The sequence below is a fragment of the Toxotes jaculatrix genome, chromosome 6 (assembly GCF_017976425.1).
Source record: "Toxotes jaculatrix isolate fToxJac2 chromosome 6, fToxJac2.pri, whole genome shotgun sequence".
NCBI lineage: Eukaryota > Metazoa > Chordata > Actinopteri > Toxotidae > Toxotes > Toxotes jaculatrix.
The window spans coordinates 24,211,619-24,228,268 of NC_054399.1; the positions used below are offsets into that span (position 1 = coordinate 24,211,619).

The 16,650-nt window shown below is 44.5% G+C and overlaps 1 protein-coding gene across 1 annotated transcript in view; it reads left to right on the top strand.

Annotated features, from left to right (window-relative positions):
- kifap3a (kinesin-associated protein 3a) overlaps positions 1–16,635 on the top strand; it is a 29,386-nt gene extending 12,751 nt beyond the window's left edge. Inside the window, exons 12-20 of the mRNA XM_041040045.1 lie at positions 1,593–1,701; positions 1,814–1,926; positions 2,211–2,376; positions 3,662–3,787; positions 4,985–5,083; positions 5,760–5,845; positions 8,065–8,254; positions 8,479–8,569; positions 14,803–16,635. Of these exons, the coding sequence (XP_040895979.1) occupies positions 1,593–1,701; positions 1,814–1,926; positions 2,211–2,376; positions 3,662–3,787; positions 4,985–5,083; positions 5,760–5,845; positions 8,065–8,254; positions 8,479–8,569; positions 14,803–14,917 (1,095 nt within the window). The 3' untranslated portion in view covers positions 14,918–16,635. The remainder of the gene's footprint in view (positions 1–1,592; positions 1,702–1,813; positions 1,927–2,210; positions 2,377–3,661; positions 3,788–4,984; positions 5,084–5,759; positions 5,846–8,064; positions 8,255–8,478; positions 8,570–14,802) is intronic.
- Positions 16,636–16,650: the final 15 nt, after the last annotated feature.

Below are 16,650 nucleotides of genomic sequence, written 5' to 3' on the forward strand. Positions count from 1 at the left end.
GAACATTTTCGTTGAGTTTGGTTGAGCTCCCTCTTGATTGAGTTGACCCGGTCACTCGCTCCTCTCATCACCAGCGATTAGTTAAATGCACGTTGTGTTTGTTTGTTGAGATTGGGTGTAAATGCCAGCCAGATGTGGCTGGGAGAGTCGGCTGTTTGCTCAGAAGGTCATGTCAGCGGTAGATCTGAACCTCAGGGTCCTCGTGGCAGAAAGGACGCTCTGGCTAACAGCATGACCAGGATGTGACCTCTGACCTTGCCCCGAGGCCTGCTCTCTCTCCTCTCACTGCCCTCTTCCACCTCCCTCTCTCTGATGATCTTTAGAAAAACACTTTGAATGAGAATCATTTTCACACTTAATGTTTTAACTTGAGTCAGCTTAGTGTGGACATAGTTTCGGTGGCTAGTTTTCATTTCTTTTCTTTTTTTTTTTTTTTTTGTCCTCCCTCATCTTGCCCATCCAGCTTCTCTCACCAAAACCCCTTTGGTCCCTCCATCTGTCCTGTGTGTAAAAGTACATCCTGAACAAACTGCTTCACCCCATTTCCCACACTTTTATCCTCTCTCACCTATTTTGGACTTTTAAGACGTCTCCCTTTTATCACTTTCCCAGGCTGGTGACTGACCTGCCCCTTTCCCCCTCTCCACATTTTAATGGGGTCACTGTTTGGTGCTGGATGTGGGGTTTCCAGAGCAGGGATGTCAGGAGTGAGGGAGAAATGGTTGCAGAGGTGGTGGGGGCGGGAGCGGAGGTGAGTGTGTTGGTCGGACTGCAGCGTGGCACTGCGGCCCTGACAGGGCCTGCGGTGGCTGGCTGTGGTAAATAAGCAGAGGCAGGTGCCAGAGAGTCTAGACGGGGCTGATTTGGGGTCCGGGGCCCCTGGTATGTGATACCTAACCCAGGCCCGGCCCAGCTTTTCTCTGCCTCTCTCCCTCTGATCCCCGCCACCGCCACCCCCACTTCATAGCTTTTCCTGTTTAATGTTAAATCAGCGCAGGGGAGACGGACAGACAGAGGGCGGAGAGAGGAGGCGGGTGTTTTTTGAGGGGGGGGTTGAGAAAGACACACCTTCCCTTTATCTCTGCCACTCTCTCTCTTTTTAACTCACACTTTTAATCGTCTGAATACTTTTCCTCCCTCCTCCCTCCTCCCCCTCCCACCCCATGACTGGCTTGAACACAACTGGAGGAGACCTCTCTTTTTAAATCTGTGATTTTTCAAAATGACAAATTAAAGTGTGTGAAGAACTGTTGCTCGTCTTTGGCTCACACTTTGCCACCTCGTACTTTTTTTCTCACCTTGGAAAAGAGTAGATGTGATGAGGTCGGTCTTAAAGCTTTGGCATCAGCAGGTTGTGATTCACTCCAGGTTTGTTTGAGTTGATCTATGAAAGAGGACAGACATGTCCAAACATACCAGCTTCCCTTCACGTTACATAAACACGCTGCTGTACAGTCATGTTCATCTTACATGACAAACACACGACTTGCTTCTGTTGTTATTATGTATGTATGTAATTATTCTGTGAGTTTAGCTCCAGTCTCAGTGCTGAATGAACTGGTTAACTGCCATTTGGAACCTTTGATTGACAGCTGATGAGGATGGTGTTTGACTGTGGGGAGGAGAAGATGGATGTTGAGCTCATCTCACTCTGCATCAACCTGGCTGCTAACAAGAGCAATGCCCAGGTCATCTGTGAAGGTACACGCTCCAGAGGAAGGAAAATCACAATATACAGACAAAGACATTTTAACTGACTCTGTGTTTTTAACTCTGTTTAATCTGCTTTCCTTCCCTCTTTCCGTTGCTCCAGGTAACGGTCTGAAGATGCTGATGAAGCGTGCCATGAAGCTGAAGGATGTTCTGGTGATGAAGATGATCAGGAACCTTTCCCAGCACAATGGACCCACTAAGAGCCTCTTCCTGGTCAGTACTCAGACCAGTCACAGTCTACCAGAATCACACACAGCACAAGCTAGGAGCAGTAAGTCAGGAATAATTTGGCTAATACAGAGAGACTATTCATGGTATATATTCACCAAAATGTAGGAAAAATGGTCACAGAAGTACTACTGTTTAGTACTACTGATCTGTGGTGGTTAGTTTAGTGATAGATTCTGGTTTGTCTCTGTAAGCTCTGATTTTTGAAAACTCACAGCGTTCAAAGTCGTTTTTGTGTGTTCTGCTCATGTTCCTCTCTCTGCTGATAGGATCATGTTGGAGACCTGGCAGCTCAGATCTGTGAGGAGGAGGCTGAGGAGTTTGTGATTGAATGTCTGGGCACGCTGGCCAACCTGACCATCCCTGACCTGGACTGGGCCCTGGTTCTCAAGGAGTACAACCTGATGGCCTACCTAAAAGACAGGCTCAAACCAGGTGTGTGTCTACAGGGGTCTGAATGCTTTTACAGTATCTTTTAAACCTGTGGTATTACTCCCAAAAAGATAACAGAGTACTGTAACACAGCTGTTACAGTAAAGCAGGACAACGCTTCTCTCATCTGTCTCCCTCTGAGAGGCCAGGTCTCTCCCATGCCCCATCTTAACCTCTAACTTCTCTGCTTAAATCCCACTATCAGTGAAGTGTCACTGGACATGGATGATATGAGGACAGAGAACACTCATCAGGGTCAGGGCCTTATCTTTACCTTTCATGAGCGCTGACCTCCAAATCCCAGGTTTTTTTTTTATGGTTATTTGATTTGAAGACCAATAACAACAAAAAAAGAAAAAAAACATGTCTGGGTGTGACTGTCCCGGGGTCCTTTTTTGGGTGTAGTCTCTGTTTTTGAAACTTTATAGATGTAGTTAAGGTTTCAAGGAGTTTTTCCAGAGGTTTGTTTCAGGTTGGACCCATACAGACCACTGACTGAGCTGTCTAAGTGAAGTTAAAGAACTGTGCCACGTTTAAATGCTCCATGTTTGTCCCTCAGCCAGACCCAGAGACACTTCTCTCATTGGAAATAGATACTAGTACTGATTCAGTGCCAGAGCTTCAGCGTTGACATTAAAACAGCTTATTCTCACTCTCTTACTTTGAGGAATGTACCTGTAAACATGGTTTTCTACAACACCTAAGCTAATGTTGTCTAAACACAAGCAGCCAGTCAGAAAAACAGCAGTTAGTATTACAATTATGACAAATTGTTTCAACCCAAAACACATAAAGAACAGTATGAATGTAATCTGACTTTCTTTGCTGGCTTTCATAAGTCATTTTTAATACTCAGTGTTACAGCTGCGTGATCCACATGGTGATGGTGTGTTGGGTGGGAAACCAGCCCATGTTTCCAACAGTCTGAGAACTGATTGATTATACAGTGATGATCAGTAGTAACTTCCAGCCCTCTTTCATCTGCCACTGAATCTTTGAAAGACTAATAATTAATAAAACTGGTTCCTCATACAGAAAAGGGCTGATGACTTTTCTAACCTTATTCTCTCCACACACAGTTTTCCAGGCTGCACCGGTTTTAAGACACAGCCGTCAAAACACTGAACTCCAGCAGTTCTGTAGGACGAGGCAGATGTAAGCCCATATGGTCCCAGAGCGGGGATGTTTTCCCTGGCCCAGCGCTCTGTTCTGCTCATGTTCAGAGGAGCTGTGAGGTTTCTTTGCCAGTGCAGTCTTCCACTCAACGTGTACTTTTCCCTGATGTCAGGCTCTGCTGAGGATGACCTCATTCTGGAGGTGGTGATCATGATCGGCACCGTGTCCACGGATGACTCGTGTGCAGCCATGCTGGCCAAGTCTGGCATCATTCCCGCTCTCATTGAGCTGCTCAACGGTAAGAACCCAGTCCCGTTCCTCAGTATTTTACAAGCTCTGAGTTAGAAAGCAAAAGTTACAGCCTGGTTTGTGGTTGATCCCACATGACCCAACTTCCACTTAATGGTCTTTTGTTAATAGTAATGACTTAAAAATAGACAGAAGACATGAGGAAGTGTTTGTGACTCTTTGTGAGCAGCAGCTGAGTTTGTGCTTTGCAGACGAGGTGTTACTGCCCTGTTGTGCTCTGTCCTCCATTTCTTTTTTTGGGGTTAGAAAATAAAATGTATTATGCATGTAATAGTCACTTTACTGTATGTACATTACAACAGTGGTTCTTTACCTTTTTCAGGAGAAACTGTAGTAATTTTGTATTTTAGGCAGAGAAACGTTTGGCATGGCGTCTGACTCCATGAGCCTGACGTCTTTGTCTCTTTGACCCTGAACTGGGCCACGTCCCCGTCAGGCTGTATACGAACAGAGATCGACCGTAAGCAGTGCGGAGCGTTCAGTTTCATTCTCTCTGACTGCCACAGACACTGGAAATCTCAAGCCGCCATCCAGGATTCATACAGCCGCAGTTACTCATGTACCTGTTGTTTGGAGTTGTGATTTGAAAAGAGAAGAAAAAGATCAAGGGCGTGTAGCTGACAGACGATATACAGCTCTTAACAAATTTATTAGACCACCTGTCATAAAAACGGGAAAAGATATTTTAAAAAACTTGTTTAAAACTAAAAATGTTATAGTTATTTATTTGGCAAATAACAAATAGAAACAATTAAACAGTCCTTTTTCCACACATAGTAACCCGGAAGAAAAAGAAAAATCAAGCATGACATTCAATACTAAAACTAATTTTTCTGTTTTTCTGTGTAAAGTAAATCACTATAATATGAAACCTTAATCAAGAAATAATAATCTGCTTTACTGTTCTGAAAATTCTGAATCTGAAAATTCATGGATAAAAATAATAATTATATTTTAGCATTAAAAATATCATTTCAGGTAAAGAGCTTCTACATACTGGTGTATTAACCATTACAGAAACATGTGAGCTGGCAGCTGTGGCATAAACCTTACATTGAGTGGTGGTCTAATTTGTTAAGCACTGTAACTTGCAGCAAAGGGTTGCACAATGTATTTTCTTCAAATTACATTTCTTTATTCAGACTAAAATGTGGTGTGAACTGTATTTTGCTCGTGTCCGTCTCAGCCCAACAGGAGGACGACGAGTTTGTGTGTCAGATTGTCTACGTCTTCTACCAGATGGTTTTCCACCAAGCTACAAGAGACGTCATCATCAAAGACACACGTATCCTTCGGCTCGTTCGTGAAGTGTTTTTCTTTCTCATTTCTCCTTCCATCAGATGAGATGGGAGAGCGATGTTAGGAGCAGCTTCCACCCCAGTCACCGTGACACTGGTGCTCTCCAGCATTATTATCTATATTCAGTCTTTAGTGTGCGTTTCCATGGTAACTTGTAGTTCGGCCCTGGATGTATCTTTCACCACTGAGTGACACACTCCCATTCGCATTTCCATGGAAATGTTTTTAACCCCTGGATTTGTTTTATTTTTAACCCTCAGAGGATCCCAGGCCTGTCTGTAATTGTACAGTTGTGGTTGGTTGCAGCTTGTGTCAAATTACAAATATGCTCCCTGTCATCATGCTCTGATTGATGTTTTTCTTTCTGCGGGAAGAAAATAATGGGAATTTCTGATTTAAACACTGCTGTGGGAGGGAGAGGCAGAGTGAGTTTCACTTCATAGCAGGAAATGTAGAACGCTGTCCCTTCAGCCACAGGACACCTGTCTCTTGTCTCTGTCTGTAAATGACAGCAGGAGCAGTCGTTCCTCCCCACAGTGCTACCACATCCCCATCTGTCCCCCTGCGATTAATTTAGGAGGGACTGACGATGGATGGACTCGAAGGCAGCGTTGAAGAGTCTCAGAGATAAAATGTTTTCTTTCCTTGAGTCCTAATCTCAGAGGCCCCCGCTTACCTCATTGACCTGATGCACGATAACAACGCAGAGATCCGCAAAGTCTGCGACAACACGCTGGACATCATCGCTGTGAGTATCCAGAGCCCCTCAGAGCAGTTGCTTCTCTAAGTTGACTTGCAACAGCCTCTTTACCTGCATCAGTCTCAGGATTTTGGCTGTAGTACATGAACACGACATCCCCATTCTTCATTCATGTGCAGCAACAATGAGCACAGCACTAGATTGTTAGTGCTCTGAAGCTAGACTACAAAGCCCATGAGACCAAAATGAGAATGGAAAACTGAATTTTCAGATATTCAAGACCTCATAGTTTGAATGGGATTGGTTTTATATGCAAACAGGAGCATGGTTGGATTAAACTGCCCAGGGCCCTGGTACAAAACTTTATTTACACAGCACTGATCAAAGCTGGAGTTACAAAGCACTTTACAGGTGAAAGACAAAAGAAAAGGGAAATAAAATACAGGAATATGCTCCATATAAACACAACATACGCTGAAGTAAGTAAGGCCTTAAAAGCAGATTTTGGCTCAGGGCCACACTCAGAGACAGGGCCTACAGTACATTAAGTCTCTTATTACGTCAGCTGATTTTGTGCTTCAGTTTCGCATTTTCCAAACAAAGAAAGAAGAAATTAATACAAAACAGTTGCCACATTGCGAACTAAAGGGGCCCTCTGGGCTCTTGCAGCCCTGCCACAGTTGCCCACTTTGCCCAGTTGATAATTCAGCCTTGGACACAACTGTAGCAAAAACTTCAGCAGCAAGCAACCTATGCATGTGCAAACATAACCACTGCGAACAAGAAGGTAATTAAAAATGAAAAATAAAAATAAAAAAAATTAGAATTTTCAGATTTTCATTCAAATGACTGAAAGACAATGCACAGATTCAAATATCCTTTTTCAGGTCATTAAATGTTTTGACCCTGACAGAAGATTTTCTCTCAGCTTCAACATGATCCTCTCTTACAATCAGAGACCTTCCCCTGATGTGCCACAGTCAGATCTGACTTTAGCGATTAACTGGCCGAAGTACTCCTGAATCACCGTGTGACTGACAGGTGTGGTCAGCTCGCATCAGGGCGTGATCGCTGCCAGACCTCAGATCAGCATAATTAGCTGTAAATTATAGTCGAGCAGTGCAGTGGGGCAAAGGAAGTGTTTCATTGAAATTATCAGTGAGACCTATTAAGCTGTGAACCACATGAAAGGCAGCCGGCGGGCTCTGGAGTGTGTCAGCGGCTGGACAGCAGAGGTGAGAGAGAAAACAGAGCCGTGGATGCACACGCACGCACACACACACACATACACACACACACACACACACACACACACACACACACACACACACACACACAATCATTACTCCTTGGCTGTGCAGGATCCTTTTGGCAGCACACACCATAACTGTGCACTCCTGAAATGTTCGCCTTTGATCACTGTGGCCCTGCTCATGTACAAACACACACGTGGCTTCACAAGGAGCTTTGTAGATGCTCCAAGTGGGACAGAGGCCTAATTCACAGTGATATTATTAGCCGGGCCATATTTCCAGAGGAATATGTTGAAAACGTTTGCGTACTTCCTCACCCCTGCTGTGATGAGCTCATTCTGTCATGAACTCAGCTGCTAATAACTGATCAGTCATATTAAACTAATTTAAAAATCTAGTTGTTCTGTCAAAACCTGAGTCGTGAAGCTATATGGGCTGCTGATGAATCAGTCTGGTCACCAGATATGTCACTGCCACTCTGCTGCAGCCTGGAGGCGGAGGAGGAGGAGGGTGGAGGTGTCTGTGTGATGGTCAATAGGCCCGTTTGAGTCCAGGGCCTTGGGTGGCTGTCATGGCCCACGGGTCTCTGCTTTGCATCTGAATGATTAATCCTTCAGGTCAGGGCGTTGCAGTCTCAAAGGCTGCCTTTATCACTCCCCCTTCAGCCCCCGCACAGAAAAGAAAACAACTCTGTGGTCGTCCTCCGCCGAGCTACGCACGCAAGCAGCTAAGACGACATTCATGTCCCTGCACACATAGGTCCCCTCTCATTCTGTTTGTCTGTCACAATATTCTATTATTGATCAATGAGATGGATCAGTATGCCTCCTTTTTCAGTGCAGTGTCATCACACCTCATTATTTCAGTTTCATGTGTAGAAACCCTGATGAATCCTTCACATTTCCCACTCACTGATGACTGCCACATCAGCTGCAGTTCATGGTAACAGCTTTTGTCATTTGAACTGTTTGTCAGTCCTCCACTCAAACGTCTCTTTCCTGCACCTGTCCTCAGGAATATGACGAGGAGTGGCGCAAGAAGATCCAGACTGGGAAGTTCCGCTGGTACAACGGTCAGTGGTTGGAGATGGTGGAGAATCGTCAGATGGACATAGCAGGAGAACCCTGCCTGTATGGGGAGGATGGAGAATACTTCATTGGGAATGGAGACATCCTGGAGAGACCTGACCTGTTCTACAGTGCAGGTACCGAGGGCTTTAAAGACCAGAATAGGTGTAACATGAGTGATAAATTCTGTGGATTAATCCAGATTAATGAACCGAGGAAATGATGACATGTAGACGCAGGGTCAGTGGCTTTTGCCTGAGCTTAGATTTCACTGCTATCTGCAGTCCTGAGTTGAAAACATCATCGGTTTGCTAATAGTGACTTCATTCTCAAACCTGTGTGTTTGCCTCGTTCTGAGCAGATGGGATCATCGGAGCAGACGGCACCATCAGCCCCGAGTTCTACGCCGACTTCCAGAACGGAGAGCTGGGACAGACTGGATACCTGAGCAGGTACTGAGCCCTCCTTTGGCTTTCTGAAATTCAACTGGTGTTGGCTGAGAGGACAGAAACATTTAGATCCAACCTGAAAATGATGAGATGCTAATTAAATATGTATCTGACTCACTGAAGTAACAGCTGTGACCTTTGCACATCTCATTTTTAAACATAACATAAACATACATGGAGTTTGCAGCTGCCTCTCCTTATATTTATAGTATGAACAGTTCATAGTTGAATAGTTACACAACTGATGCCCAAACCTACCTTCTTGTTCAGATGTTTGATTATCAGCTAAAGGAATTCAGTTTTATACCTGACTGCACTGCATTTAAGCACATCTCCAGGCTCCTGCTGTTATGTCGGATGTCTCTATCTTTAACCACTTGGGACTGATCTTTGCCTGAGTGCAGAACTGGTTCACAGTTACAATACCCAGACACCAGCCAAGGCCCATTTTGGCCTTTCGGCAAATTAGTTTTGTAGCCTTCATTAGCTGTCGCTGATAAAATTTGCTGCCAGAGACGTTTGTCATTTCAACCAGCTGCGATGAAGCAGCTAAAAATAAGAAGCTGCTAGTTATTAAATGTTTTCCTATTGCTCTTTGCTAATAAAAAAAAAAAAAAAAAAGATTGTTGAAAGAATAATTTTGTTTAATTTTAAACGCTTAATTGCCTCTGAGGGGAGGTTCAGGCTGCTGGTTTGCAAACAGAAAAACACAAACAGTTCACAAACATTAACAACAATCTAAAAATACAACGTATTGTTAAGAAGAAAAGGAAAAGGAAAAATAAAGGAGTGTTTGCAGTAGTCAGTCTGTTGCTGGTCAACACTGTCCAACACCTCAGCAGCACATTATTTCAATGTGTTCATCAGTTTATACACAGAGGAAACCTTTACCTGTTCACGTCCTATGGCTTCTGGCATAAAATCAGATAGACATTCGTTATCCTCTGAGCTTCATGAATCTGGGAACAAATGAAAAACCAGCGTCTGAGCACAAGCCCAGCCATGGAAACCACACACACACACACACACACACACACACACACACACACACACACACCCAGATACGGGCCGAAAACGATCCCTGTGCGTCTGGAACATGACTGTGGATGTGAGTATGTGATGAAGGCTGTCAGCAGGGCAGGTTGTCTTTGTCCAGAAACACAGACTGTGTCAGAGAGGAAACACTAAACTGTGAGTGTTTACCTTCAGCTCTCAGTGTCTCAGTCGGCTCGTCCGCCAGCCACCGCTGCCCTCCGCTTATTGTTATTCTGAATCACTATTCGCTGATTTGTGTTATTGAACCAGGCCCTGCCTGAGTCAACAACCCTTGCCAATCCCAGAAGGCATCGCTCCACCCTCAACAGCAATACTCCAGCTTTGAGAACAAACACCCTCGGGCTGTCTCTCTGTCTCCATGCTCTTGTTTCCCTCTCTTCCAGTCCCCATGTTTCACTCTCTCTCATTCCTCTGTGGCTCCAATATATCAACTACTTGAGTCTCAGTATGCCGCTGACATTCCACCGCGAAACATGAAACTGAAGCCAGGGAATTCAAAATCAATCCTGTTATCTCTAAACCAGACTTTGGGTTTCTCCTGTACCTGTGTTTAGTCCCAATATCAAGCAGCAGCTAATTCGATACGCTGCTGAGATGATGAATAGTTGTAGAAATTGTGAGTTTATTGTGAGTAATTTGTCTTATTTATTATCAAACCTCTCCTTGCGTGCGATAAAGCTCTTGTCGATGGATTTTTTTTCTTCTCCGCCCTCACTAGGAGGAATGTTTAGCTTGGCTGCTGTTGAGAGGCTGACTGTGACTGGCTGAGTCCACAACACAGTCAGACCAATGAGAGGGCAGTGGACTTGGAAAGAGCCGGAGAGAGAAATCCCGATCTGTGTCCCCCTCACTCATTTCTTTATTGTCTGTTTTTGCTCTCTTTCTTTTTCTGTCACTCTGCTTCCCTCCCTCAGCTTTGTAACCGATACCTTTTAAATATACTGCGAGCGCCCGGGGGAATTGGCGTCTGTGAGGCTGTTTTAATTTGGCCGCTGTACTCGGAGTGATCCAGGTTAACATAATAATCAAAAGCAGCTCCGCCGCTTATTTTAAACTATGTGTGAAACATGGTGTGAATGGGGCCTTTTAAATAGACTCAGTACTGTACAATCACTCTGATTTGTAGGAATATTATAATGAGCTGTTTTAACTATATACAATATAGTTCTCAAACAATATATTGGTCATAACAGCATCAGTGTTTATATGTTGGTTAGGGATTAGTGAGTTGATGATACTTACACCATGAGACAAGATGTATTTGTCTCTGTGAGACTGTGGCCGGGCACAGTGGTTCTTTATGCTAAATGCTAATATCAGCATGCTGATGCAGCAGGTATAAAGTTTAGCGTCTTGCTTCAGGGTGTCAGCATGCTAACATTTGCTAATTAGCACTAAACAGAAAGTGCAGCTGCGGCTGATGGGAATGATCAATAGTTCTGCAGATATTTGGTCATAAACCAAAGTACAGGATAAATGGAAAATGTTGGATGAAAAGTCAGAGGGTCAGAGATTAGTACAGTTCCTCTGGGGACCATGACCACGAATGTCTGAACTAAATTTCACAGCCGTCCAATGCTTGTTCTTGAATATTGAGTGAGATTTCATTATATTAAATGCCGACTTTGGTGTTGGCCTAAAAACTCCAGTATGGTCCAGGTTCCCTGAGGACGGAGAGACACATTTCCCAGAAGTGTTGACGGAGCTGTAGTCAGGTACCGTGAGGTTTCCAGGAGAAAGAGGCGTGACAGACAGACAGACTGAGACTGGAGGACTGTGAACACAAGCACACCGACCGGAGAATCAATGAGTGCTTTGAGAGGCTGTCAGGATGTGATGGGGCGCCAGAGAGTGAGGCGAGGCAGGAATAAAGGCAGAGAAGGGAAAAGTAGAAAGCTGTCGCAATCAGGTGAGACGTGGAGATACGTGGGGAGGGAGGGGCAGCGGGGGCGAGACCTGGTTCTTTACCGGGGCCAGCGTGTTGGTTAGCTGTAACCTGAGCAGTGACAGCGGAGAGGGATCAAAGCGGGGCCCGACCGGGGCCCTGGAAGACACAGACGCAGGGGGGGCGAAGGGTCACGCTAAAGGAGGAAAAGGGCCTGATTCCCTTTCCTGTTCACTACCGAGGAATGTTCTCTGCGGGATGGGACGTGTCCCCGCCGCTCAGATCGCCGCCTCCTGCAGAGGCTCCTCTGGGACCAAACTGGCATTTGTGGGAACACTGGGCCCCTTTGTCTTAATGACCCCCCCCCCGACTACCTCCTCCTCATTTTGTCAGCGTGTCACAACACACATGAAGTAAAGGAGGTGGCAGACAGGTTGATTTCCATGTTTCATAATGAGAAATATCACGGCTGACGGCAGCTGTGTCAGGCATCATTTCTGGTCCTCAGACCTGCAGGGCTTAAAAAATATTTCAAACATTACCTGGAACACACCTCAGTATCCTGAGCAAGTACATGAGCAGAAACATGTCAGAAAGTTTCACTCAGCCTGTGAAAAAAATCTGATGCAGCTACAGCGTTTTTCAAAACATGGCCTTAACCAAGTTCTGGGACTGGGATTGTTTCTCATTGTTCAGTACTAGTGCCTGTGTGATACCTGAGGCTTGCCAGAAGTAGAAGCAGCCAAAATGTTGATTTAATGCAGAAACTGATGAGGGTCTGATCAAAGAACAAGTAAACAAGATTATGAATCTGAGCAGATATGTGATGACAGCTTTCAGAACTTGACAGTTTTCTTTACAAAAACACTGTTGATCCAAAACATTATTGAGGTTGAGAGTCAAAGTGTCTCCGTTTTCTCAGGAATAAGAATCAAAAGCATTTCATGAGTCTGTTTTTCATTCATTTCAGATTGTTGGTTACATGAAGGTTTGAGCTTAGTTTCATTGCTTGTTGGCGTTTGAATCAACTGTCATTCTGAAGAACACAATAAAATCACAAAACTTCACAAATCAACCAAAAAAAGAACTTTAAATAGTAAAAAAAAAAAAAAAAGTCAAAATTAGTAATAAATCATCAGTGGTTTGGAACTAGCATCTTTACATGGAGGCTGACCAACATCCAAAATATATACAACGGTAGAAACATTATAACAGTTACTCTGCCAAGACGACATGTCTGTATTAAATCTGGTATGATAGATTTCACCTGAGCTAATGTATGAACACCTGTGATGCCTGAAGAGGCGCAGCATTCACCTGTAGCTTATAAAAAAACTAAATGTTACTGGAATTTACTGGCAGTCGTTTCCAGGTGTTGTGTTAGGTCTGTGTTTCTGGTTGTCCAGGATAAATTAACCATTAGTCCATCAGAGAATTGATTCGACGTTGGAAGTTCCTGATGTGAATTATTTCATAACTGACCTCTTAAAAAGGATTCTTATAAAACAGTGAAGACACTTCATAGACTAAACAATGAATTAGAACATCATTAACACGTTAATCATTGAAACACAGTCATTAGTGCAGCCCTGTTTACTATAAACCTCCATCAGGAAGAGGAGCTGACAGTGATGGAGGTGAAGGATTGACCAGACACTGGCCCCTCATGTGGGGGACAGTGACTGTACTTCAGGACTCATGCAGGACTCTGTACAGGGCTACAGGTCCTGGACAGGTCCTGAAGGTCCAGGCCAGGCTGTAAGCAGTCAGCCACAGAGGCAGGCAGACATGCGGGCAGGATGGTGTGACTCAGAGCTCCAGTGTTCCTCCAGCCTCCTTTAGCCTGGCTCTCAAATCCCCCCTGACAGCCGTAGCGTGCGGAGAGGAAAAAGACATATTTCTGCCCAGAGAGGAGGGACAGGAGATGAGGGGGGGGGGGGGGGCAAAGGCAAAATACAGAGAAGGGTGGATGGGGCGGGGGGAGTAGGGATATGCTGCAAGCTGTGTAAGTGATCGCTGGAAGTGATTTGGCTAAAAACAACACGTCATTATAGGCGCTAGCAGGGGCAAAGCAAACAGCTCGTATTTTAAAAGGCCGGGAGAGGACGACGGGCCGGGCCGGGCCGCACCACGCTCCCGCTCCCACACAAGAGGGAAGGGATCCGGGGAGATGCGGTGTCATCCATCAGAGCCCGGTTTATCCATCAGCTGCTCCAACCTGACGAGGCGGCCCGAGGTCCCGGGCCCGTCGCTGTGACCCCCAAAACCAGACCCAGACATCCAGCAGCTGGTCAGAAGATGGAGCGTGAAATCAGCCCCCCACCCGCTGTATCCGCATCCCCATAGTAACTGATTTATACGGTGTAGATACAGGCCTTTTATCATCCCCCTTAACAGGCCCCGGTTCCCGGGCGGAGGGCAGCCAGGTCCTGCAGGTTTGGCCGTCAGCCCCCGCCCTCGTCACAGCGCCGTGTTTTGACATCTCTCCGGTTTTTATGGCTTGGCCGCTCCGCTGTTTACCCCTCCAGCCATTAGCAGTCTGTAACTCAGGCTCACTGTGGATGTCCAGCACCTGCATCAGCGCACATGAATATTACATTAAGTTTTTATGAGCCTTTTTTTTTGTCCAGTACTGTGACTGAGTGATTGGTTTGACCCTGGGGTGGGGTAGGGGTTCCCCCAAGAGATGTTTGGTGTCAGAGCTCCACCTAGTGGTGTGTTGTTGTACAGTTAAGTCTGTCCCTGAATTGAGAACCTAAACTTCCTCCTCGTGTCCATATCATGTGGACAACCAGTCAAATACGATTCAGACATCATCAATGTCGAAGCAGGAAGGAACAGACTGTTTAAAACATCTCTGTGTGCAGGAGCTTTAAGATCAAGATTGTCTTTATCTGAGCTAAGAGACCCAAACCAGGAAAAACAGACCAGAACTAAAGTGCACAAAAGTATGTGGACAAGGATGTCCACTTTGTGATACTGCACACAGTTGTTTGTGTCGATGATCAGGTGTGTGCAGAGCGGAGAGAGATGGAAAACAACAATCCTAATGGCACACTCATTATCCTGATACCCGCTGATATTTGTGTGAGTGGATTAGAATGTGAGTGACTCAGAAGTGGTTTATAGAAACTGAAGAAGGCAGCAGTTTCTGTGGTCTCAGCCCGGCCACCTCTATGAAAATTAAATAATGCCGATTTCTGTGTGTCCAGCGCTTAAGTGTATGTGATAATTCTGTCCCACTTTCTATCAGAGTGTATTCATTTGTCCCATCTCTCCCTTCTGTCTCCTCCAGTGTGCCGGACCAGTATGTCCCCTCAGCTCATAACCCGGCAGGTCGACCCATCAGTTCCTACGGCTTCCGTCCCGATGAGCCGTTCTTCTACAGCTACATGACCACCTCCCGGTAAACCTGGAAACTCTTAGTGCTCAGACTGCAGCCGTGTCCCTGATCCTCTGTGTGCTACTAAAGCTGTGCCCTGCCTGTTAAAGAGCTGTCTTTGTTAGCCATGTTAGTCTGTTACTGAGTCGAACAATCTGAATTTTCTAGAGTCAGGTGTCATTGTCTTGGCGTTAAAGCACCAAAAAGTAACCTGTGTTATCTGAACACACTGACTCTAAATCAAAGTCCAGCTTACTGTGTTGATGCAGACGTATACGTAGTCCTGCAGACTGTAAACGTCTCACTCCTACATGCTGAGGTCAGCCTTAGATTGCATTGCAGTTTTATTCAGGAGAATTTGTAAATAATATTTTAATGTAACAAGCTGAATAGTTCTCTGCTTCACGATGCAGCTGCTGGCTTAACTGCGCTCACATATTTCTGATTTTGATTTTACACAATCGAATGTTTGTTTTCTACCACAGTCTGCCCAACGTGATGACTCACAAACATTATTTTAGACCAGAGAAAACAGCAACAGTGTGTGTTTGTTTGAGGGATGAGTCTGGTGTTCTTCTCTGATTTCTCATGTGCAGAGCCAAACCAACGATATGCAACAGTCTCAGTACTCTCTGCCTTCTTTACTCGGCCTGTGGCTGAAGCAGTTGTTGGTTTCCAACTTTGTGTTGTACGTGACCTCTCATCACTTGTCATTGTCTCCAGTCACAAAGTTATTCTCACGTCTCAGAGGTTTGAGCTTGAATCATTTTTAGAGGCGAGGAGAGATTTCAATATCTAGTGTTTCTAAAGAAAATAGCAGAAATGAGACACAAAGACTTTGAATCCCTTTAATCATCTTTTGATCTCTCAGGTTTATCTGGGGAACCCATGGCAGGTCCCTGCCCTCATACTGGGAACCTTTGAGTCATTCATTAGGATTTTTGGGTAACACTGTATTTTATCTTAGAGATTTCCTGGGATTTTGTGCTAAATAAATATAACTATGGAATTTGGTGCTGTAGACACAGTGTGCATTTGGTACCTTCAGTATAATTAATGCCATTTAGTTGCAAGGATGACCCGAGTCAGAGCAGCGCAGGTCAGCTGAATCTAAACTGTGTCTACAGGAAGAGATTCAGTTCAACATATGTGAAGAAAAGTTTCCAGTAATAAATGTTCTCATTTATTAATTGAACTTTTTCTTCAAGGAAATAAATCTGGAAATCAACAACTTCTTCTAAACTGGAATAACAACCTCTCATCTTTGTCTGGATTTTCCTGTATAGTTAGTACCAGTTCACATGGCTCTGTTCAGAGCATTAAAATAAAAAGCTTTGCCTTTGCTCACAGTTTCTCACTGAGAACTCTGCAGTAGACTCTATAAAATCCAAGCACTGGATTAAGATGTCATTTCTCTTTATTTATGTGAATGTAATTTAAGTCAAACAGCCTTTATTGTATTATCTTGAACAAAAAAAGCTTTTTAAATATGAACAAATGTTAAAGAATCTGCTGCCTTTTTTTTTTTTTTTTTTTTAAATTCTCATTCTTGATGTGCCTGGAGCGCTGCTGTCCTGCTGAAATATGAAACACTCTTCTTCTGTGGTGCAATATATGAAAAAAAATGGAAGGATTATTATTGTAGTCAAACTGTATTTAGTGTTTAATCTGTCACAGATGTAGGATTACTTTCAGATTTTTCTTATTTCTCAGTACAGTGTGACTGTGATTGGTTATAAATTGTTGTGGACCATAAATAAA